The following is a 22,645-nucleotide window of genomic DNA, read 5'->3' on the forward strand; positions in this document are numbered from 1 at the left end:
GACCACGCAAACACAGAATGAATAAGTAGATTTAAAGCTGTTTCAGCATTTTTATTACTATTTTGGGGTGTCTGTGTTGCAGCCGGGGCTGGGAGGGGCTGGGGGTGGCCAGGCCATCCCACCACCCTGTGCCAAGCAGCCCGGGTCATCCTTGGGATGGGACTGGCAGGACAGGGGGAAGCAGGGCCTGTGTGGTCCCTTCGTTGCCCGGGGCTCACACCTCCGTGTCCCCCTAGGGCTGTCAGGCGCTCACACCGGAAAATCCCCTTTTTGTCCCCATTTCCATGAGAAGCCAGTGAAGTCCAACCAGTGCCCGCTACCCCCGGGCGCTTTGCCCTCTCAGCCGCGGGCAGGGGGTGATGCTGATTTTGGGCTAAGCTCGGCCATGGGAGGGGACATTCCCGCGGGTCCCTCCCGTCACATCCGGAGCAGGGACCCCTCGGGCGCGGCGGGGCTGCCGCGGCCTGGGGGCTGCTCGGGGCCGGGGCTGGCCCGCATCCCCGTGGGGATGTAGTACAGGCTCTCCAGGTAGCCGCAGTCGGGACCCCCGGCAGGGGATGGCCCCTCGCCCTTGGGAGCCGAGCCGGGGGTCCCGGGGGTGTCGGCAGCCGGCAGCGAGGGGCGCGGCGGGGACGGGGCGGGGGGCGGCGGGGCCGGGAGCCCTGGGAAGCCGCCGTAGGGGGCGTAGGGTGGGCCACAGACCCCCGGGGCCATGAGCAGGGGGTTGAAAGGTGCCTGGTAGAGGCCGGTGTGTGATGCCGCCGGTGGGACCAGCACCTCCAGGTACTGCCCGGTCTCGGGGTCGTAGAGCATTTTCATCTGGGGCTGCCGCGGCGGCTCCATGTAGTAACACTTGCCGCTGCTGGGATCCACCAGCATCCTCCGCTGGGCGGGCAGGGGGGCGGAGAAGGACTTGGGGGGGCTTTGCCTGCTCCTCCCACTCGGCGAGGGGCCGTCGGTCCTCCTGAGGAAATGAGGAGCATCCTCCAGGTGGGGCTGGGCTGGGGGCTCCACAGCAGCTGGGGCCTCGGGGGGTCGGGGCAGGGGGGGCTCAGGGCTGGGCTTGCTCCAGGGCACTTCCCCACCAGGAAGGGGATAGCCACCGGTGCCCAGCAGAGCGCTGGCTGGGTTAGGGACAAAAGGGGATCCAAAGAAAGAGCCGGGCATGTTAGAGACTGATGGATGCCCAAGGGAAGTGGGGACTGGGTGGCTGACCAAGGGCGACCCAAAGGATGAGCCTGCATTTGGGATCAAGGGGTTCACAAAGGACGTACTGGATGGATTAGGGACCAATGGGGACCCAAAGGATGCACTGGGAGGATTAGGGACCAAGGGAGACCCAAAAGATGCACTGGATGGATTGGGGACCAGTGGGGATCCAAAGGATGCACTGGATGGATTGGGGACCAAGGGAGACCCAAAAGATGCACTGGATGGATTGGGGACCAGTGGGGATCCAAAGGATGCACTGGATGGATTGGGGACCAAGGGAGACCCAAAAGATGCACTGGATGGATTGGGGACCAGTGGGGATCCAAAGGATGCACTGGATGGATTGGGGACCAAGGGAGACCCAAAAGATGCACTGGATGGGTTGGGGACCAGTGAGGATCCAAAGGATACATTGGATGGATTAGGGACCAAGGGACTCCCAAAGGATGCACTGGATGGATTTGGAACCAAGGGAGATCCAAAGGATGTGCCAGATGGATTGGGCAGCAAGGGGCTCCCAAAAGATGCACTGGATGCATTTGGGACTAAGGGACTCCCAAAGGATGCACTGGATGGATTTGGAACCAAGGGAGACCCAAAGGATGCACTGGATGGATTTGGGACCAAGGAGTTTCCAAAGGATGTGCCAGATGGATTGGGCAGCAAGGAGTTCCCAAAGGATGCACTGGATGCATTTGGGACCAAAGGGGATCCAAAGGACACACTGGTTGGATTGGGCACCAAGGGGTTCCCAAAGGATGTGCTGGATGGATTGGGCACCAAGGGGTTCCCAAAGGATGTGCTGGATAGATTTGGGACCAAGGAGTTCCCAAAGGATGTGTTGCACATGGTGGGAACCGGAGGGGCCCCAAAAGATTTGTTGGAGCTGGAAACCAAGGGGGTCCCAAATGATGTGCTGGCCATGCTGGAGGCTGATGGGAAGCCAAAGGATGAACTGGTCACATTGGTGCCCATGGAGGTCCCAAAGGATGCACTGGCTGGGTTGGGGGCTGAGGGAGCCCCAAAAGAGGCTCTGGCCGGGTTGGGTGCAAAGGGGGTCCCAAAGGATGCAGTGGCTGGGCTGGGGACCGAGGCCAGCTTTGGCATCAGCGTGGGTTTGGGGGCTCTCTCGGGCATTGCCAAGTAGTTGGAGTTTTCTGCCGGGCCAGTGGGCGGGTAGGGCTCTGTAGCCGCCGGCCAGTGCGGCGGGTGCTCCCAGGCCTCCCTGTGCTCCGGCAGCCGCCCCGGGGACCCCTCGCCGCTGCCGGCGGCCCGGAGCGGGGCGGCGGGGCCGGTGCCGCCGGCAGAGCCCCCGCTGCTGCCCCCCGATCCCCGCCGGTCGCGGGGCTGCGGCTGCCGCTGCTCGGCTCGGGGCTCGGCCGCGGCTCCGGCTCGGGGGTCCCGGCTGTCCCCGCTGCCGCCCCGCTGCCCCGGCGGCTCCGGCCCCTCGGCGGGGCTGCTCGGCGGCGGCGGCAGCAGGACGGTTTTCTCCGCCCGCAGCAGGGCGCTGCCCGTAGCCGGGCCGCTCTCGCCCGGGCCCGGCCGCCCCACCAGGACGTGCAGGTGTGTCTCCACGTGCGGCAGCCGCTCAGGCCGCGGCGGCACCCGCAGCTCGCTGCGCTCCCGGCGCGGGGGCGATGCCGGCTCCTCGCTGGGCAGCGCTCCCCTCCGCGTGGCCTGGACCCTGGTGATGTTGATGGGGGAGCTGTGCGGGGGCGCGGCCCGGCTGCCGGGGGGCTTCGCGGACCCCTCGGCACACGCTGGCTCTCGGCCGGGGGCTGCCAGCGCTTCCTCCACCGCCGGCTCCGGCGCCGGCTCCCGGCGCACCGAGGTGCAGTGGATGACCAGAGGGGCGGCCGGGGGCGGCTCCCCGCTGCTCGCCGGTGCCGCGGTGCCACGGGAGGCGCCGCCAGTCCCGAATTTGAGGCTGTAGCTGCTCTTGACCAGCTTGCGCACGTCCCGGGGCTGCGGGACGCGCCCCTTCCCCTTCTCTTCTGGCTTGGGGGGCGCGGCTGGCGGAGAGCCCCGCGATGCCAGGATGCCGGGGCTGGGCGGCCGGCGGGGCGCTGCCGGTGGCTTCTCTGGCTGGGCCTGCGGCAGCGGCCTCGCCTCCTGCGCCCGGGAGGGGCCGAAAGGACGGCGCGGCGGGGCGGTGGGGAGCGCCCGGCTCTCGGCCTTGAAGGGCAGCGTTTGCGAATGGATAGGGCCGATGGCTCGCTCCTTCAGGCTGGGCCACGGCCTCGGTGCCCTCGCGAACCGGGGCGCGACATCCAGCACCTTCCCCACCCCAGGCTGGGCTTCGAACAAGGCGCGGGCTCGCTGGTAGCAGATCCTCTCCGACGTGTGCTCCTCCGCGGCCGCGGGCAGCCAGCGACCCTCCAGCACCTCCTGGTACTTCATCCTCTGGTTGAGCTCGTTGAACGTCTTCCTCAGGTTGCACACAGTTTCCCTCGTCGCCTCGCTGAGCACCACGCCCTTGGTGGGATGGCTGGTGGTGGTGGTGGCGTTCGCCGCGGCCGCCGTGGCCACCGGCATCGCTCCGGCGCGCAGGTCCTCGGCCGAGAAGCTGCAGTCGGAGCGGGACAGCGAGCTGGACTTGCCCTCCAGGCCATCGCCCAGCAGGTCGGTGCCGGCGGAGGACGGCCCCGAGGAGGTGGAGCTGCCCCGCATCCCCTTCTGCTCCATCTTGATCCGCTGCTCGTACTGCATCTTCTTGGCCAGCACGTTTTTCACCAGGCACGAGGCCGCCCTGGTCCTGTCGGTGCCCAGGGACGCCGCCTTCATGAACTGCTGGTAGTTGAGCCTGAAGTCCTCGCCCGCCGCTCTGCCCTTGCCGGGGGGCTCCTTCCTGGCGGGGGGCTGCGGCGTTGGGCCATCCCCCCGCGGGCCAAAGCCCGGCTCCTTCCTCTCCTTCCTCTTCAGCAGAATCTGCCGCTTGGGCACCGTCCTCTTCTTGCCGTGGCCCTTCCTGGCCTCGCCGCTCTCCAGCTCCACGTCCACGCACTCGAACTGCTCCTTGCTCAGCAGCTCCCCGTCCCCGGCGGCGGGGAAAGGCCAGCCCGCCCTGCCGTGCAGAGCTGTGGCCGCGCCCCGGGGCTCCCCCGCGCCCGCCGGCCACCGCCGCGGCCGCCCGCCGTCCTCCGACAGCGAGTTGGAGAGGCTGGAGGAGGTGTGGGAGCTGCACATGTCGAGGCGAGCTCCGGGGAGCCCCGAGAGGCTGCGGAAAGCCCTGGCCGTCAGCGCCTGCACCTCGCCGTCCACCTCGTCCGAGTCGCTGGGCAGCCCGGCGAGCATCGCCCCGGGCTGCCGGGGCACGGCCGGCTCCCCCACGGCCGCCACTGCCGGCACGGGCTGCCGCTCCCCGCCGAGGGGACCCATCCTGCTCCCCTGGCCCTGCGCTGGGCTATTCTTAGCCGCGCCGGACAGCTGAGCCCGCTGCGGGCGGGCGAGGGGGCCGGGCGGCGGGGCCGCGCCGGGGGCCCCCGCCGGAGCCCAGCGCCCCGGGGCGGCCCGGCCCGGCGAGCCCTCCTCGTCCAGGAACTCCAGGCAGTCCTTGAAGGTCTCCGTGCCGTCCGAGCACAGGGCCGAGTGGTAGGAGGACACGGAGGAGCTCGACATGCTCTTGGTGAGGTCGTCGCGGGGCAGCCCCGGGAGGTGTCCGTCTTCCTCCTCCTCCTCCTCCGCGGAGCGCCGGCCGTCCCCAGCCGCGCGGGGAGCCTCGCCCTCGGGGGCCAGCAGCACCGGGTCCCTCTTCCCGCGGGGCATGGTGGCACGGGGGAGCCCGGGGGTTCAGCCGGTGCCGGGAGCCCCGCTCGGGGCTGGGGCCGTGGCTCGACCTTGTGGCTCCCCGGCGGCGGCGGGACCGGCGGCACAGAGCGAGCCCCGGATCACATGGACCCGGCCAGCGCCAGCCGGGCAGCCGCTGCCAAGCGCATGGCAGGGATGCCACCGCCGCCCCCAGCCACGGGCACCCGCCGGCTCATCCCTGCCCCTCATCCCGCCCCAAACCGCAGGACAGGTCCCACAGCGCATCCCCACACCCCACAGAGCGCCCGGGGTATGATCCCCTGGGCCGGCCTGGGCTGCCCCAGAGCCCTCTGGGGATGTCCCAGCCCCGGTGCTCAGGGCACGGCAGGAACACGAGCTGCAGCTCCATCCCCACCACGGCTCCTCTCCCGGTGCCACAGCAAGGGTGCTTCCAGACCAGGCTTTCCCCAAAACCCCAAGCAGGAGCTCCCCATAGCTAATTCAAGTGGCCAGGAGCAAACTCAAGGCTTGGGATGAGCAAAGCCGGGTGTGGAGCACCCCTGAGATTTACAGGACTGCAACCTTGTGACTTTTTTGGGGGTAGCCAGTGATGGGATGGCTGGGGTGACACGAGGGTCTCTGCAGCTTGCCCACTCCAAGTGCTGCAGGTGCAGCTCAGTCCCAGCTTTTGGGGGAATTTTTGCTGTGGAACAGCAGCAGCAGGTGCTCCCCAGCACTGCCAGCCCCGGAGCAACCTGATGCCCAAGCCCTCTGGGTTCATGCAGAGACTAAATTTAAACCTTGGCAAGCAGGAGAGGAAAGCTTCCCGCAAGAGCTGGTCTGGCACTTAACCCTTCACTGCTCAGCCAGGCTGGGCTTGCAGGTGGCATTTGTGCCCACAGGGGACCTCCCACAGGCAGCACTCACTGCTGTGCTGCCCTTGTGCAAGAGAGTGTGTATGTGGGATTTCAAACCCCCAAATGCCTTTCTTCACAGAAAGGGTGGTCAGGCACTGGCACAGTGCAGTCACCATCCTTGGCCTGGCTTCTCCACGGAGCTCCAGGGCAGGTCTGGGCCATCACACCTCCCACAGCAAGTGGATGAGAAGTGGATGGACAGGGGATGGACACTGGATGGAGAGGGGATGGAGAGGGGATGGACACTGGATGGACAGAGGATGGACACTGGATGGGCAGGGGATGGAGAGGGGATTGACACTGGATGGACAGAGGATGGACACTGGATGGGCAGGGGATGGAGAGGGGATGGACACTGGATGGACAGAGGATGGACACTGGATGGGCAGGGGATGGAGAGGGGATGGACACTGGATGGACAGAGGATGGACACTGGATGGGCAGGGGATGGACAGAGGATGCACAGGGGATGGACACTGGATAGACACCGGATGCACAGCCGGGTGTCCGGTGCTGCTCTCCTGCCACCCTCTCAGCCTCCGGTGTCATTGTGTCACTTGTCACAGCTGTTGTCACTGTGACCATCGTGATTTTAGCAGGACCTGAGTGTCAGAGGAGCAGCAGCAGCCAGGACTGTGCCAAGTACGGGTGTTGGAGTGAGGCTGAGGGAGCTGGGGGTGCTCACCTGGACAAGCCAGCACTGACAGAGGCTCCAGGAGAGCTGCAGAGGGACTGGGGACAAGGGATGGGGGACAGGACACAGGGAATGGCTCCCACTGCCAGAGGGCAGGGCTGGATAGGATATTGGGCAGGAATTGTTCCCTATGAGGGCACTGAGGCCCTGGCACAGGGTGCCCAGAGCAGCTGTGGCTGCTCCTGGATCTCTGAAGTGCCCCAGGTCAGGGTGGAGCAGCCTGGGACAGTGGGAGGTGTCCCTGCCATGGCAGAGGGGTGGAAGGGGGAGTGGTCTGTGGGGTTCTTCCCAACCTGCACCAGGCTGTGATTCTGTGATCCCAAGGATCAGTGAAGAGCCCATCTGGGATGGCAGCAGCCCTGGCCAGGCATTGCTGTCACTGCCCTGGCTGCAGCCCCAGGCCAAGCCAGGTCACGCTGCAGCACCTGCACCTCCTCCTGCTGCTCCTGGGTTTGTCCCTCAGTCTGGAGGCATGGAGAGACCCCCGGGCTCCTCCTACCAGGTGAATTCCAACCAGCAGCTCCCAGCACCCTGAGCAGGCTGGGCTGTGTGTGGGAGCAGCCTGTGGGGCACAAACAGAGCAGCAGGGGGACCCTGGCTGAGCCAGACCTGCTAATTCAACACTGATTCATGGTTAAGCCAGCGTGATACTGCCTCTGGCCTCACCACTGCTTTTGTTTATTAACCTGGATTTCATGCCAGCTCGGTACATGCTCACCTTGGTGCTGGCAAGCCTGGCAGGGGCAGTGAGGAGGAGGAGGATGAGGATGAGGAGGAGGATGGTGAAGAGGAAGGCTGCTGGTAGCTGCCAAGAGCAGGACGTGCCTCTCCCACGCTGGAGCTACTTTTTGCAACTCCGGAGGAGCAGGAAACACTGGCCCAGCTTGGCAGGGGCTTCCAGAGCCGCCTCTGGGGCTCAGGAGGGATTTGGGCACTGGGACAGCCCAGGTTGCTGTGTGACACAGGGACCCACCCGTGCCAGGCTGCCACAGGGCTGTCCCAAACCCCGTCCCGTTCCAAGCCCCGTTCCCAGCCCCCTGTCCCGTTACAAGCCCCATTCCCAGACCCCTGCTCCTTCCCCCTGCTGTCCTGCTCCCTGTTCTGTTCCCAGCACCTGTCCTGTTCCAATCTGCATTTGCAGCCCCCTGCCTCATCCCCTGTTCTGTTCCCAGCCCTAGGTCCCACTCCCAGTTCCATGTCCCATTCCCAGTACCATGTCCCATTCTCAGCCCTTCATCCCATTCCCATTCCCATTCCCATTCCCATTCCCATTCCCATTCCCATTCCCATTCCCATTCCCTGTTCCTACTCCCATTTGCATTCCCACTCCCAGTTCCGTGTCCCTTTCCCAGTCCAGTGTCCCATTCCCAGTACCATATCCCATTCTCATCCCTCCATCCCGTTCCCACTCCCTTTTCCATTCTCATTCCCACTCCCACTCCCACTCCCACTATTCCCATTCCCGCTCCCAAATCCGCGGGCGGCGCTCGCAGGGGCCCCGCCGCCACGCGAAGGCGGAGCATCGACCCCTCACACAGAGGGGGCGGGCTGTCAGTCCTTGGCCCCGATCCCGATCCCGATCCCAGCCCCGATCCCGAGCCCTCGGCCGTGCCCCGTGTCCCGTGTCCCGCGGCAAACGGCGCCGCCTCCCCGCCCGGGCCCCCGGCCCGTCCCCGCCACCCCCGGCGCCAGGCTCGGACCACACGGACAGCACAGCGATGTCACGTCTTTAATTTAAAAATAAATAAATATATATACACACACAGACCCGCGCTGAAGCGCTTGGTGCAGCCAGGAGCAGCCTCTCCTCCCGTCAGAGCCCCGCGGACAATCCCAAGTACCCTGTGGATGCATTTCCACCTCGGGGCTCCAGAGAGGATTCTCCTTTTCTCGGCGGAGCACCGAACAAAGGCAGCTTGTCCCGTCTGTCACCGCACAGCTCCCTCACAGCACCCTGACCCTGCCTACAACAAAACACTTATTGCTTCTGGGGATGTTTTTGCCTCCCTCCTGCATTTCCCAGCTGATTGTGCTTCCCACAGGAGGTCTCCATCAAGTCCTCGAGATCTTTGGATGAAAGGTTCAATCTGGTTTCAGTGCAAAACGCTATGGAGGAGTTTGAGCTCCGTGCAGGACATTGGGAGTCCAGGAAGTCTCTGGATTTCATCTCCCTGCCTGCATCCCTCTACAGCCTCCCAGGAATGACAGGGAACATCCCAACTCTGCAAAGAAGTCCAACCACTCTAATACATTTCTAAGATATTCTACAAGCTATTTAATATATAAAAAGCAACATTATTTTCACTTTTTGTACACTCATGTGCTCAAAAGTGGGAAATACCAGAATCAAGGCTGCCTGCTCTGCCAGCCACCAAACTGTCATCACTCATTCTTGCCCTTAAAATCTGGCACTAAGAATTGGTGTGGCTGGGTCCACACCAACCCCTTCAAAATGCCCTTTTCACTGGTGCTTCTCCTGTTCCAGGTACCCCAAAAATTCTACTCAACTTTCCCTCGTTCCTAACAAGGTTTCCTACAAATGGGGCATAAAAATGAAATTTAGACAGTCACTATGTTGGGTTTTTTCCCCTTTCATGACATCCCGCCACAGCACTCTTGCTGTCTGTGGAATGCTCTCCTCCCAGCTGGAATGTTTAGGGTTCCTATGCAGAAGCACCAGACCTCAAACCAACCCCTCATCCTCATGCAGAAGAGTTTTTTTTCTCAGCCTCCTTTCCTGCGAAATGTCCCAAGCAGCATGGATGGGACAGGGACAATCAGGTGACACACTGTGGCACCAACACCCCCAATTCCATCCAGTGGGACTCCCACAGCACTGCACCAGTGCTCAGCACACAGCCAGTCTGAGCTTTAAAGGCAGGTTTAATCCTGGCATTTCCCAAGCTTTTGAAACCTCCCTAGGCTTCAGCCAAGGCCACCTGTGCATCCTGTGACTCAGTTTCAGGCATGTGGCAGCAGCAGAGCCGTGCTCAGGTGTCCCTGACTGCCATTCCCAGGGCCAGGGGGGAGCAGTGCTGCTCTGGGAGCCCCCACCCCGGGCAGGAATTCCCTGGAAAAGCAGCTCATTCTATGCAGGGCACCCACCAGCCTGCCTGAGGGGTTCATGGTGCTCAGCTGGAGCAACACTGGCCTGCTGCCCACAAGGACAACCCAGCATCAACCTGCCCTTCAAGGCCTGGCTGTGCAAAGGAGGATCAAGAAAAACCAGGACATTGCCACATGGATCTTTTTCTTTGCAATATCATGTCTACAGTGAAACATTCATAGCTGCTCAACAGAGTAAAAATATGCTACATGAGAAGTGTACTGGAAAAAAGCAGGGCCCTGGGGGAGAGCTGGGGGAGTGTGCAGATAAAAACCAGAATGGAATAGCCAGCTTCAAAATATGCCACTGGAAAGAGAGGAGGGAATGAGCACAGGTCTGCTCTCCCAACAGTCTGGCAGACACTGGGATGGTGCAATTCCCAGACTCTCTGCTGGTGTCAGGATGAGCATAGCCTTCCCCTGGAGAGCTGGGAATGTGCCTCCCCTGGGGCAGGGACTGTCCCTCCTGCACTGGAACCACCCCAGCCCCGTGGCACAGCCCCGAGGGACAGGGGGAGGTGACAGCCAGCCCCAGCAGGGGCTGCCCTGGGATCCAGGGAGCTGCAGCTCACAGGAAATGGGGAAGCTGAGAGGAGCCTGCTCTCCTGGGAAGCACACAGTGCCTGGAGGGCAGACAAAGCACCCAGGCAGACAGGTCTGAGCTCAGGGTCCTGGGGAATGAATTTACAAAGTGCCACTGGTCCTTGGAACCAAATCTAATGTACAGGATATATTACAGCAACAGCAGCCCTGCAGCTCGTGCTGCCCCCTCCCTGCAGAGGGACTCCAATATCCACTCTTTACAACAGACTCCTTCCCTTTTCACATGGAGGAAAAGAAAAACCTAAGTGAAAACAGCAATAAATAAAAGTACATTAGGTGTGCGTCCTGCTCAGCCCGCTTTGTGCATCCCAATCAGACTGGAGAGCTTCTCACAGTGCTCAAGTTTCAGGGACTCTGCTTTCTGTTTTAACCGCTCATCTCTGTACAGCTTGGCCAAATTGGACAAATCAGACTCTGGAAGATGAAAGAAAAAGATGCATTAGGGTGAAGCCCTGAGCCTCCTTTAAAGAACTCCTTCTAAGTGCTTTGTGATCCTTGTGGCACTTTTAAATTTTAATTTTGCTGGGTACTGAAGCCAGGGAGGTGAGCAGCTACCCAAGGGACTCGTCAGAAAGGCCTCCCTGCCCTTTCATTAACAATCTCAAATGTACTTTGCATTTTGTTCCCCTTCTTCTCAAAAGCCACATAAAATTGAAATAATCCCATTGTTTAAATTATTTCCTCCCAGTAATTCAGAGAAGTTTCTTTTGCTGATTAGCTGAGGAAGTCTTAATATAGGTTTCTCCCTGCAGAATAATTTGGCTGCAGGATTAGATGCACTGAGGAGAACAGCAGTAATTTACTTCTGAAAAGGTCAACATCTCCGTAAGCACAGGCTACCTGATGACACTCCATTTTTCAAAGAGCTTTTATACACCTTACAAGCCCCTCATTTTACCAAATTATTCAGACTGGGAAGAACTTCAATAGATCCTTTCATGCTTTACGTCCTCTGTCCCTGTCCCACTGAAATTTAAAGCCATTTAACCCTCCTCCCACTCACTGAAAAGCTTCACAAACTGACAGGCAGGAAGAGCTCATTTTAGAGCAGGAATCCATTTACAGGTTTATAACCAAAATGCCACTCAAGCAGTGCTGGGCACAGCCTTGTCAAGTCTCCAGTAAAAACTAGGCTCAGGTAATTGTCCCTGAGCCCAGAGTCCCTGGAGTTGTGCAGTAGAGAATCTCAGTTTACATTTATCCAATTGAGGAAAATTGTTCCCTGCACTTTTGACAGCATTCATTCCAACACATTTGTTCCTTGTGGGTTTCAATCTTTCACTGAGTAGTTCCTTTGAAGCCTTTTCTTCAAGGAGGTTCTGAATTCCTACTATATTTACACTGGATATACAGAAGAAATTCCCCCTGTGAGGGTGGGCAGGGCTGGCGCAGGGTGCCCAGAGCAGCTGTGGCTGCCCCTGGATCCCTGGCAGTGCCCAAGGCCAGGCTGGACACTGGGGCTGGAGCAGCCTGGGACAGTGGGAGGTGTCCCTGCCATGGCAGGGGTGGAACTGGATGAGTTTTGAGGTTCCTTCCAAACCAAACCATTCCATGATTCTGTGATTTATGCTGATTCTCAGCTGCCTCTTTGTGACCTCTCTGCAGCCTCACTTTACAGCCGAGCCACCCCAGCTGAACCATCTCCTGTAAAATCTGGGAAGCTTTTTTGAATTTAACTGTGCCACAGATTTTAGAAGACCCAAACCCACAGCACACACAATTTTCACACCCTGCTCTGCTGAGCAGCCTGGTGCAGCACTATAAAACTGACTGGCTGAACAAGGTACAACCAATCCAGTATTTTAAAGGTTTTCCTCAAGGTTGTTGGACACCAGGTAATGCTTTTCAATTCTTAAAATCAAGGACTTTAAAACCCAAACTGTTCCTGAACTACTCAGTTCTGTCTGTTCTGCTGGTGCTCAAGGGAAACGTGCCCTCAGTAAACACAACATATACACTATAAATAGACATTCAACTGACAAAAAGCTCACCACACTGAGTCCAACACTTCAGCAAGGATTAAGGGACCAACACTGTGCAGCAACAGCTGACTAAGAACTGCCTCAGCATCTGCAGAACTCTTCCCCAGCACTCTGTCCTGTATTCAGAGTTTATTTTTACAAACATGACTGTCCTAAGGTCAGCCTAGTCTCAGCTATGGGCTGGATGGGAAGCACTCTGAAAATGTGAGTTTTTAATGACAGTGTGGCCCCAGGCCATGCTAACTGTGGCTGTTGTAAATGTATTTGCAGCTGGTGACTAACACAGCCCCTGAGTGCACAAAGCTCTGGAGGAGCAGGCTTGGCACTGCAGGCTGGATCATCTCCCCTCTCTGACTCACAAAGCCTGTCCCCTCTTGGGGCTGGGCTCTCCTCAGCTCCAGCTCTCTGTGAAAGAGACTGTGGTGACCTTCAGCAGCACCAGGTCAATCCAAGGGATTTTTCTGTAAGAAATAAACTCCCCTTTAGCAAGTGTACCTTGATGAGTATGAACATCCACATTATCCCTGGAGGATGCTCATGCCAACCACACATACTCAAAGTTCACCAATCAAACACACCAAAACCTGCAGGACTTGGATAGTTTTATATTGTATCTTTTCCTTACTAACTTCAGAGCCTACATCTTTTTCTCTTGAAAAGCAGGATTGGTAACTTTTATGTAAAATAAGCCAAAACAAGCCTTCCCATCAAATATCTGTAAAGAACCTGGAGTCAGCAACAGTATTTTACCCCTCCTTTAGGATTAAGTGAGATTAAATGATTAAATGTCATCTTCAGATAAATTGGTGAAGAAACTGAAAACAAGTGTGAAGGCACTGTTTAGCAGTGTGCTGAGGGCTGTTCTGCACAGAGCAGTTTAAAACCCCCACCAGTGTGTGAAATGCTCCTGATCATTCACACAACTTGTTCCAGCTTCTTTTACACACAGCACTACTTGGTGTTGACTCATTTGAAGGTGATGAGTTCTTTAAGTGAATAAAATCAGTGAATAAAACCAGTCACAACATCCCAGCCTAAGCTCATTCTTGTGATTTCTGTTATCATCCTGCAAGCAGCAGGAATTTGCTGTCTCTTCAATGAACAAGATTAGCAGCAATTAACAAGCAATAAAATATGAGGTTGACAAGCCTTTATTTGTGCCACTGATCCACTCAGGGCCGAGTAAGAATTTTGCATTTTGATTTTGAATGCTCACATCTGTGTTCCTCCTTTTTGCATTTAATTCTTATTTTTGAAGACTTGAAAATGGTGAAAAACATGATCTTCAAATCAGCTAAAGATAGAAAATGCAAATAACAGCCAAACCACAGAACCATGCTCAGAAAACTGACACCAGGAACACAGCCCAGGGAGCCAAGAGCACCTGGACACGCTCTGGACTCTCCTGGAGAAATCTGAAGGAAAAAAGTTACAGAAACTTCTTGTGGAAGATCAGTTTCTGTAAAACTGATTCTGCTCCAGCAAAGGAAACAGGGAATAGGTGATATCTCAAGATCTTTTCCAGCCTAGCAATTTGTCAGGGCTAGATAAATGTGGTGGGTTGTATGTTTAAAACATCACTAAGGGTTATTCAAGCATAAAACCTGAGTGGAAAAAAAAACTACTCAAATGGTGAAGTCTACTTTCCACTCATCTCTCAGAATCACTTAAAATGGATTTTGACAGAACTCAAGAATAGTAAGTTCAGTGCTAAGAGCAGATTGAGACACCTTAAACCAGAGCAAGGCTGAGATGTTACAAGGATTGGAAACTGAGGCTGAAAACAGCAGAGCTTTGTGAGGCACAACCACCCCCCAGCCCCTGAAACACTCCTGGGACAGAAATAACTTACTTTGCTGTTTCTCCTTCCAGCAGCTGGTCTGAATGTAGTCTATGTAATCTTTCTCAACTGTTTTCTCAAGCTCTTGAAGTTCTGCTCCTTGATAATTCTTTTCAAAGTTTTTATCAACATAGTAAGGCACCTGCAAGTTCTCTGTTTCTCTGCTGACAACGTGGCCTATGGACCTGTGGGAGCAGCAGGGAGAAATCAGATGTTCCAGCAGTTCAGACCTCAAGAAATCAAGAGCTATTTCTCCATATTAGCATTTTCAGAGGAAAGCACTGACAGCAATGCTTGTACAGTGCATTTCTGCAGGATTATGGCTCCCTCAACCATCCAGTCAGGAAATTACAATCTCATGGACAGCAAGTTGTGCAGTACAAACAGAATCCAACCTCCTGCTACAATCATAGGAAAATATTCCAGAGTTTAGAAAAACTTAGAGCACAATGCAGCTGGATCTGGATTTTCCAATTCTTTGGATCCTTTAGGAGAAGTAACATTCAGCAGGGGAGATTCTAGTTACACTTTTCTTCAGGGTTTTGTAATCACCAGTAAACAGACAGAGGCATAGAACAGGCTGGAAAATACCCTGTAGGAAGAATGAGCCCCTCTGACACAGCCACTGGGTTAAACCACACTCCTGGAGTAAATTTCCTTATTTGAGCAAAGATGCCCAGGCCTCTGCTGGAACCACTGCCCACAGAGAGAGGCAGGCAGCCAAAACACAAAGGTTACATTCTACTCAAAGGAATCCTGTTTGCACCTTTTGCCTGGACTCCTCTTTTCCTCCTCTTTCCATGTGTCTCAGAGGTGTCCCCAAATTCTTTTAGTTTTTAGGCTGTTGAGCTGTTTTAAGGCTATGATTTAGATAAGCAGCCTAACTCTGAACCAGGCTCTGCCTCCCATCACCAGGAGAAGGGGAGGTAGTGAAGAAAAGCAGCTCAGCTGCTGTGGGGGCAGTGTGGGAGGTTTCACATGGGACTGGCAGATAGCAAAAACACTCCCTGGAAAAGAAAACTACCCTAAAAACATCCACCCCCCTGTTCTTTTCTGAGGTCCTTGTGTGGTAAAATGATGAGGGGTGTGGGGCTGCTCTGGCAGAGGAGGGCAAGGCTGGGCCTGAGCAGTTTTACTCCTACAAGGGAACAAGGGGACTGTTTGGAGCTGCTGCTTGTCCCAGACCTGCCAACCCTTCTCCTCTCTCAGTAAGGGCCAGCCCAGGTCAGCTCTTTCCCATCTCCTGGATGCTGAAAGCAGCACGTGGGTTTTCCTCTGCCCCACAGCAGCTCTGGTGGGGCCCTTCTGCTCCCAGAGCTCACCAGCCCCAGGGCCCTGCTGCTCTGAGAGGTTAAACCAGGGCATTTCACAGCTTTAATCATTTGCTGAGCTTCCAGTGGAATTTGTGCTCCAGAAAAGATTTGGATTTATACTGCAAACCACAGGTTTCATTTTTTAGCTGCTTTCCAGAGGAACCTCAGGCTTCCACAGACTCTGGGGGCTGGTCAGATCAGAGGCTCATTGACATCCACACTCCCCATCCTGTATCACTCTGCAAAACCATTCCAAGCCAGCTGAGGAAGGTTTCTGACCCTCTCAGTTCAGCACCCTGGGCACTAAAGCTCCCCACATTTCACAGTGCTCAGAGCTCACCAGTGCAGGCTGCTGCTATTTCCTTATCTACAAACTGGAAACATTTCCTCTAAAGAGCACAACACTGAACATGCATTTTGCTATCAAACCCAACTTCCATCTGCTTCCATACTGCAAACAGCAACAGCAGAAAAATGTGGTTTGAAAGGACTTACGATTTGTAGAATAAGCTGTAGGGTGGGTTGGTGGCCATCAGCTGGGTTATAACTGACACTATTATGATGATGAAAACTGGCATCAACTGGATAAATGCAGAGTATGAATTCTGAAAAGTACAAGGATTAGCAGCCAAGAAAACAGAGATGGAAAAAGGCATCTGTTCACAGAAGCCAGGCTATCAATCACAGATCAACACCATGTTACATGTAAACTTCAAAGGAAAAAGTGGAAATACTCTGGGATTTTGTAATTTCTAAAAAAACCTTTATTAATAATATCAAAACACTCCTGAACACCATTTTCTTTCCATTATCTTTCCTCTGCCCCTTCCTTCACAATGCTCAGAGCACTATTGTACCTGTCAGTGTCCAATCCAGCCTGCAATCCCTGTGTGCCTGTGGCATTCCTGCACCCTCTCAATTTGCTCTCCATTGCAAAGATCTCAGCCTCTGCTCAAGCCCTGCATTTAATGGTTGAGCACTAAAGGGTTAAGAGCTGCCATGCAGTATAACTTCAGACAGGATGCAAGCACTGGGGCTTTTGACTAGATTAATTTAGCAGAACAAAAGAGTGGAAACATTATCAAAGAGAAAACACTGATCTTTCCTTCTGCTCTTTCATTTCTTTCTAAACTGGCTTTTAAATGCCTTTTCTTATGCAGAGGAAAATACAATATTCAGCTAGTCAGGCTTTGCCCTCTGCCCTGGGATACCAGTAAGGACTCCTGATGAGGGATTCACAGAACCCCAGGATGGCTGAGGTTGGAAAAGTTCTCCCAGCCCACGAAGTCCCAGCTGTGCCCCATCCCCACCTTGTCCCCACCCAGAGCACTCAGTGCCACCTCCAGGAATTCCTTGGGCACCTCCAGGATGGGCACTCCAACCCTCCCTGGGCAGTTCCAAGCCCTGAGCTCCCTTTCCATGGGGAAATTGCTGCTGCTGTCCCCCCTGAGCTGCCCTGGCCCAGCCTGAGGCCGTTCCCTCTCCTCCTGTCGCTGTTCCCTGTTCCCAGAGCCCGACCCCCCCGGCTGTCCCCTCCTGGCAGGGAGTTGTGCAGAGCCACAAGGGCCCCTGAGCCTCCTTTGCTCCAGCCTGAGCCCCTGCCCAGCTCCCTCAGCCTCTCCTGGGGCTCCAGCCCCTCCCCAAGCCCTGTTCCCCTCCCTGGACACATTCCAGCCTCTCAGTGTCTTTAGTGAAATGAGGGGCTGGATTCACTTCCCTCAGCTTAGCTGTCTGTCAGTTGTACCAGGTTTTTTTTTTCTTTTTTTTTTTTTTTTTTTTTTCTTTCCCCAAGTCTGAAACTCAGAAGGAAAAACTCATTTTTCTTAGAGAATGATCCCTGGAGGTTAACAGACTGTCTCCAGAGGAAGACCTTGCCAAGGCAGGTGGCAGGTGTGTATGTGCACTGCTAACAAAGCACACCTTGTGTCTCCTCTGGAAGTCTCAACTGGCAGAAATGTGTCCCAGGCCCATCCTGTCCCCAGCTGGAAGAGGCCTGTGCTGCCCCTGGGTGCTCCTTTACTGAAAGATTAAATCCACCTTGAGGACAAACCACTACTTCCACATCCATCACCAATCCTCATTTGAACTAACTGTTGCTGGATTACCAAGCACTGGAGCTTGCAAAAGCCCTCTGACAGAAACTGGAGGGCCTGAGGTGCTACAAACACAATGGATCTTTACAGCAGTGATTAACAAAAGCAACCCAGTGACAAAGAAAACACCAGTGTGGCTGCAGCCCTAGAGGATAAACACTGGGAGGGTTTGTCCTGCTTTGGAAGAGGATCCCTCACCCTGCTGAGATGCTGAAATATTGAAGCTGAGGAGATCTCTCCTCCTGGCTACCTGTGGCCTGTGCTCCTCCTCCTCTGGCTCCTGAGTCCACGCCCTCTCAGCCCGGTGCCTCCGTGGGTAATAGTGAGCATCTCTGGCTACATTGGAGAACATGTGGATATTCCCTGCAAAAGAACCCAGCACACAGCCATCTTTCACCCACCTGGGACTCACCTGCATTCCTCAGTTTCTGCTGAGTTATCCAGCTTTATACTCCACAGCCTGAATTACAGCTGGGACATCTCAGAGTAAAAAGCACAAACCACTCAGAATTAAACAACACAATGTTATTCCAGAAAGCCTACCAGAGAAATTGTAGTGTGCTTAAATCCATCTTAATTTAAATCAAGCTGCAGAAACATGTTCTGATTTTTATGATTGTATCTCATATTTTAATGCTGTTCTTGTCACATTCACTTGCAAGGCTGTGGCAGGACAATGAATTTGCTTCACCAGGATCAGGCTGTGAATTATGGTCTCCCATAATTACTGAATGTGGTCTTCTACCCTCATTTCTAATTCCTCTGCCTTCAAGCCATTAAGAATTTCACTTAATTATTTTATAATAAAGAAAGAGAATTCAAAAAGACTAAAAAAGGAGAACAATTCAGGATTTTCTTTCTTGCACAGGGAATGCGGTTGATTTATTTTTAAAAAACCTAAAATGAGGAAAGAATTGCATTTGCTGCTTCAATTTGAAGCTCAGGATATGATTTTATCACCATATGAATATCTTAATAATAGCTGTGCTCTCCTCTTTTGAAATTCAGAATGTCTTTGTGTTAGAGAATTGAAATCTGTGGCTTATCATCACAACAGAAATGCAAAACTATTTTTAAGCCCTAGGGAAGATGTCACATTATTTCATACTCTTACCCTGTCCCTTTTTTGAGTTTCCCAAAGAATCCTGCAAGAAACCTGGGCAAAGGTGACCCCTGCTATTGTGTCAAAAGCCCTGTTCCATTGCTTGTTCAAAGATTTTCCAAGCTCTAGGCATGTGTGCAGTCAGAGCTCCAACAGTGAGCCAAGCCAGGCTGGCTCCAAGGAGGAAAGTTTCTTAAGGAAAAAAAGAAACTTTATTTCTATCCTTCTACATTTCCCAATCAGGATTTATCCAGCTGTGAAAAAAAGCAGCCAGTGTGGGAAAAGAAGAATGGCTTTTATAGGCATGCCTAGAAAAAAAAAGTTTTCCCAAATTTTGAGTTCCTCCAAGAATTTCTGGCAGCAGTTTCTTTGTTCCATGTGCATTTATTTTTTATGAGAAGAACTTGTAGCCTCTCTTCATTACAATTGCAACACTCTGCCATGTGGAGTCTCCTTTGAGCTCAACCATATTTAACATGTTATATTTAACTATTTTTCCATGGAATAGCCATAGAGGAAAATTGTACAGTAAAAACAAAGCCACAAACCTGCCCTCAAAAGAGACCAGAGAGGAAACTCTTTTTTACTAACAACACCCAATATTAAAAAATTGTATTTTCATTTTCTTATTCTTCCCTGCTTTGCTAAAAATTCCCATTTTCACCTTCATGCCAGTCTCCCTGATAAATCAAGTGCCAAAACGCCCTCACACAGCTCCTCAATTTCCTAACCCTATCCATAACCTTAATCCTAATCCTAAAGCCTGACATTAACCCAATAATCCTAACCCAAACCCTAAAACCAAACCCTGATCCTAGGTCACACACAGAAGTAATGCTGACCCTAAGGCTAACCCTAACCCTAAATATATTCCCAACCCAAACCCTAATCCTAACCATAACCCAAGCCCTAAACCTAGCCTTAACCCTAAGCCAAATCCAACACTAACCCTAACACAAATCCAACACTAAGCCTAACCCTAAACCTAGCCCTAACCCTAACACTAGACATAACCCTAACCCCAGCCCAAACCCTAACCTTAACTCTAGCCCTAGCCCTAATCCTAGGCCAAACCCAACACTAATGCTAACCCAATCCCAATCCCAAACCTAAACCCTAACCCCAATCCTAGCACTAACCCCTCCACTCCAAGCATCCCTGTTCCCCACATTCCACGAGGGTGATGTCCCACAAAGGGCACATCCAGGTGCAATTCCTGGCAGTCAGAGATGGAAAATGTGCAGACTCCAGCTGGAATTACACCATGCTGGGGCTGGCTTTGCATATCCACTGCTTCAAGTCTGGGATCTGAGATCCCCCTAGCTGCAAATGCACCACTCACAGCAAGGTTTAGGAACTACTCATCTGTGTGTCTGCAGGCTGTAGTAACTGGGGTGTACCTCACTTTTTCTGACACCTTGGAGGTGAAAAGCTCCCAGGAATACCAGAGCAATTCCTTAGATGCTGCCAGGAAGGCCCTTGAAGTTCTCACACTTCTCAGACTTCATTTTAATCCACTCATTTTGCAGCATAGATTTTTTCCTACAAATCCAAGAGCCAAGACTAGGCTGAGACAGGCATGGAGCTACTCCAGGTGCAGCTCCCACTGCACATGCCCAGGATGCTGCACATCCCCAGGATCCTGGCTCCTCTCCTGGCAGGCTGTAATTTCATTACAGCACAGGCTGCTGTGAGGCACAGCAGCTCCTGTTTCCCCTGAGACCACAGCTCCAGGAGCTGGGCCATGCTGGCCTGCAGTGCTGTCAGGTGCCTCAAGTACAACCCAGTCATGGAATTGTTCATGTTGGAAAACATCTCTGAGGTCATTGAGTCCAACTCACATCAAAACCAACTCTGATCCCTTCTCATTAATACCCTGTTTTACCTCCCATATGATTACTGGCTTCAAATGATGGAGGGAATAAAAGAAAGGGAGAAATCAAATGTGAAAATGTTTCTGCTCTTTTCAGATGTATCACCAACTCCCTGGGCAGTCCCAAGGGAAGCTGAACTTCCTCATGGTTTATAGAATCACAGAATATGCTGAGTTTAAGGGACTCCCAAGGCTCATCCAGCTCCTGGGCCTGCCCAGACCCTCCAACAATCCCCCCTGGGCATCCTTGGGGGTGTTGTCCAAACCCTCCTGGAGCTCTGGCAGCCTCAGGGCTGTGCCCATTCCCTGGGGAGCCCCAGCACCCTGTGGGTGAGGGAAGGAACTTCTCCCAAAATCCAGCCTGGCCCTTCTTTGTCCCAGCTCCAGCTGCTCCCTCAGGGCTAGTCAGTCCTCTGGAAATCACTGCAGACAGGTACTGACCTGTAGGGAAGTGCCCACCAAAAAACACATTGAATATTTCTTCTGGTGTGATGTCTGCTTCGAATTCTGTGTAGTAACTGTAGTGCCTGGCCTGGCCAGTGCTGCCGTGCTCGTGGCCAGTGCCCAGCTCATCGTAGCGCAGCCGCTTCTCAGGGTTGCTCAGAACTGCAAAAGCATTGCCTATTGCTGGAGAGGGAATGAAAACCAGGGTTACAACCCACAGCTCACACTTCTCTGGGCAAAAAACCACAAATAAACCTAGGGAATTTGTGTTTGATCAAAGATTGAGCTACCTTTACAAAAGATGTGTAACAGCTCTGGCACTGCCTGTGATGGAAACCACTTCCTGCTGCCTCTGGTGCCAGGAGAAAAAGTGTCCAAGTGTATGGAGAGCATTTTATCAGCTCAAGCCAAATGCAAGTTTGGTACAAGTGCACCTCCATGTTCCAATTAACACAAAGTTAATAACTGCAGAGACCAATTAAAATGCACAGGGCTCTCCCAAGTTTTTCCTGCTGGCAGAGATGCTCCTGAAGCCATGTGGCACATCTATTTCACACCTCCCATCCAACCACTCAGAAATGTTTGTTTGGCTCATCTTCTTCTCTGATCTCTGACAGAAGAAGTTCATAGAGAAATACAACCCAAACAGACAAATAAAGAACAGCCCTCCAGAAGCTCCTTGTTTTAACAGGCTGTGAATGAATCATTTGCTTTCCTCCTGCTGGGCTGCATGGAAAGGGGAAATATGGATGAGTTTAGACACTGCAGCATAACTGAGAACTCCAGACACAGAGCACTGGCTTCATACTCCCATGCATATATGTAAAAATAACACTTTATTCATGACAAGGAGCAGTTGTTGATGACACCCAATTGTGCTGCATGGGCAATGTCAGTTCCAAGTTCTGAACTCTCTTCAGTACCATGGAATCCCAGAATGGTTTGGGTTGGAAGGAACCACCAAGATCACCTCATTCCAACCCTGCCATCAGCAGCTCCCATTGAGAAGGCTGCTCCAAGCCCCATCCAAGTTGGCCTTGGGCACTGCCAGGGATCCAGGGGCAGCCACAGCTTCTCTGGGCACCTGTGCCAGCCTCAGTACCCTCACAGGGAACAATTTCTTCCCGATATCCCATCTATCCTCCTTCTGACAGCGCAGAGGCCATTCCCTATGTCCTGTCCCTCAAACCTTGCACAGCTGCTCAGCAGTGGGAGCCTGGGATGCATTTGTGTGATTTTCGCAGCAGGTTCTGTGCGGACGCCGCCGTGTCCGGAGCCCGCCTGTGCCCCTCACCTCCCCTCACCTTTGAAGGCCTCGGTGGCTCCGGGCGCGCGGTTCTTGTCGGGGTGGAACTTGAGGGCCAGCCTGCGGTACGCCCGCTTCAGCTCCTCCTCGCCGGCGTCGCGGCTCACGCCCAGGATCTCGTAGTAATCGCGGCACCGCTTGATCCTGAGGGCGCACAGGGGTTAGCCCGGCCCGCTGCCCGCTTTCCCGGGCTCCCCCCGCGCCCCCCCGCCGCCGCTCACCGCCGCACCCCGTCCAGCTGCTCGGCCGTGTAGGTCATGGCGGCCCGCGGCCGCTGCCGCCCCGCGCTCACCGCCCGCCGCCCCGCGCCGCCATCTTCCGCGCGGGGGCTGCTGGGAGCGGGCCCGGCGGCGCCTGACGTCACGGCCAAGGGCGGTGACGTCATGAAGGGGGTCTGAGGGCAGCGGGAATTCG

At 54.5% G+C, this 22,645-nt stretch overlaps 2 protein-coding genes across 3 annotated transcripts; both read right to left on the reverse strand.

The window, feature by feature from the left end:
- Window positions 1-22: 22 nt before the first annotated feature.
- PROB1 (proline rich basic protein 1) lies at window positions 23-5,140 on the reverse strand. Of its 2 annotated transcripts, XM_079319741.1 has the most exons (2): window positions 3,010-5,140; window positions 23-2,976 (listed from the first exon to the last, which is right to left on the reverse strand). In XM_079319741.1, exons 1-2 carry the CDS (start codon window positions 4,975-4,977, stop codon window positions 418-420), a joined length of 4,527 nt encoding a protein of 1,508 aa, XP_079175867.1. In that variant the 5' UTR covers window positions 4,978-5,140; the 3' UTR covers window positions 23-417. The 2 variants fall into 2 exon arrangements, with proteins under 2 accessions (XP_079175867.1, XP_079175866.1); XM_079319740.1 differs by having other exon boundaries at window positions 23-5,139.
- Window positions 5,141-8,285: 3,145 nt separating this feature from the next.
- Window positions 8,286-22,584, reverse strand: DNAJC18 (DnaJ heat shock protein family (Hsp40) member C18). The gene is made up of 7 exons (XM_079319789.1): window positions 22,453-22,584; window positions 22,230-22,375; window positions 20,923-21,108; window positions 17,757-17,869; window positions 15,909-16,018; window positions 14,113-14,285; window positions 8,286-10,692 (listed from the first exon to the last, which is right to left on the reverse strand). Exons 1-7 carry the CDS (start codon window positions 22,488-22,490, stop codon window positions 10,568-10,570), a joined length of 891 nt encoding a protein of 296 aa, XP_079175915.1. The 5' UTR covers window positions 22,491-22,584; the 3' UTR covers window positions 8,286-10,567.
- Window positions 22,585-22,645: the final 61 nt, after the last annotated feature.

The sequence above is a fragment of the Erithacus rubecula genome (assembly GCF_903797595.1).
Source record: "Erithacus rubecula genome assembly, chromosome: 16".
In the NCBI taxonomy this organism is placed as follows: domain Eukaryota; kingdom Metazoa; phylum Chordata; class Aves; order Passeriformes; family Muscicapidae; genus Erithacus; species Erithacus rubecula.

What these genes read in the sequence shown, in the direction of transcription:
- DNAJC18 (XM_079319789.1), bottom strand. Translation starts at nt 22,490, where the DNA reads ATGACCTACACGGCCGAGCAGCTGGACGGGGTGCGGCG. An exon ending in CAGCTGGACGGGGTGCGGCG is followed by an intron (nt 22,376 to 22,452) that starts GTGAGCGGCGGC and finishes GTGCGCCCTCAG; the next exon opens with GATCAAGCGGTGCCGCGATT. An exon ending in CTGGAAGGAGAAACAGCAAA is followed by an intron (nt 10,693 to 14,112) that starts GTAAGTTATTTC and finishes TTCATCTTCCAG; the next exon opens with AGTCTGATTTGTCCAATTTG.
- PROB1 (XM_079319740.1), bottom strand. Translation starts at nt 4,977, where the DNA reads ATGCCCCGCGGGAAGAGGGACCCGGTGCTGCTGGCCCCCGAGGGCGAG.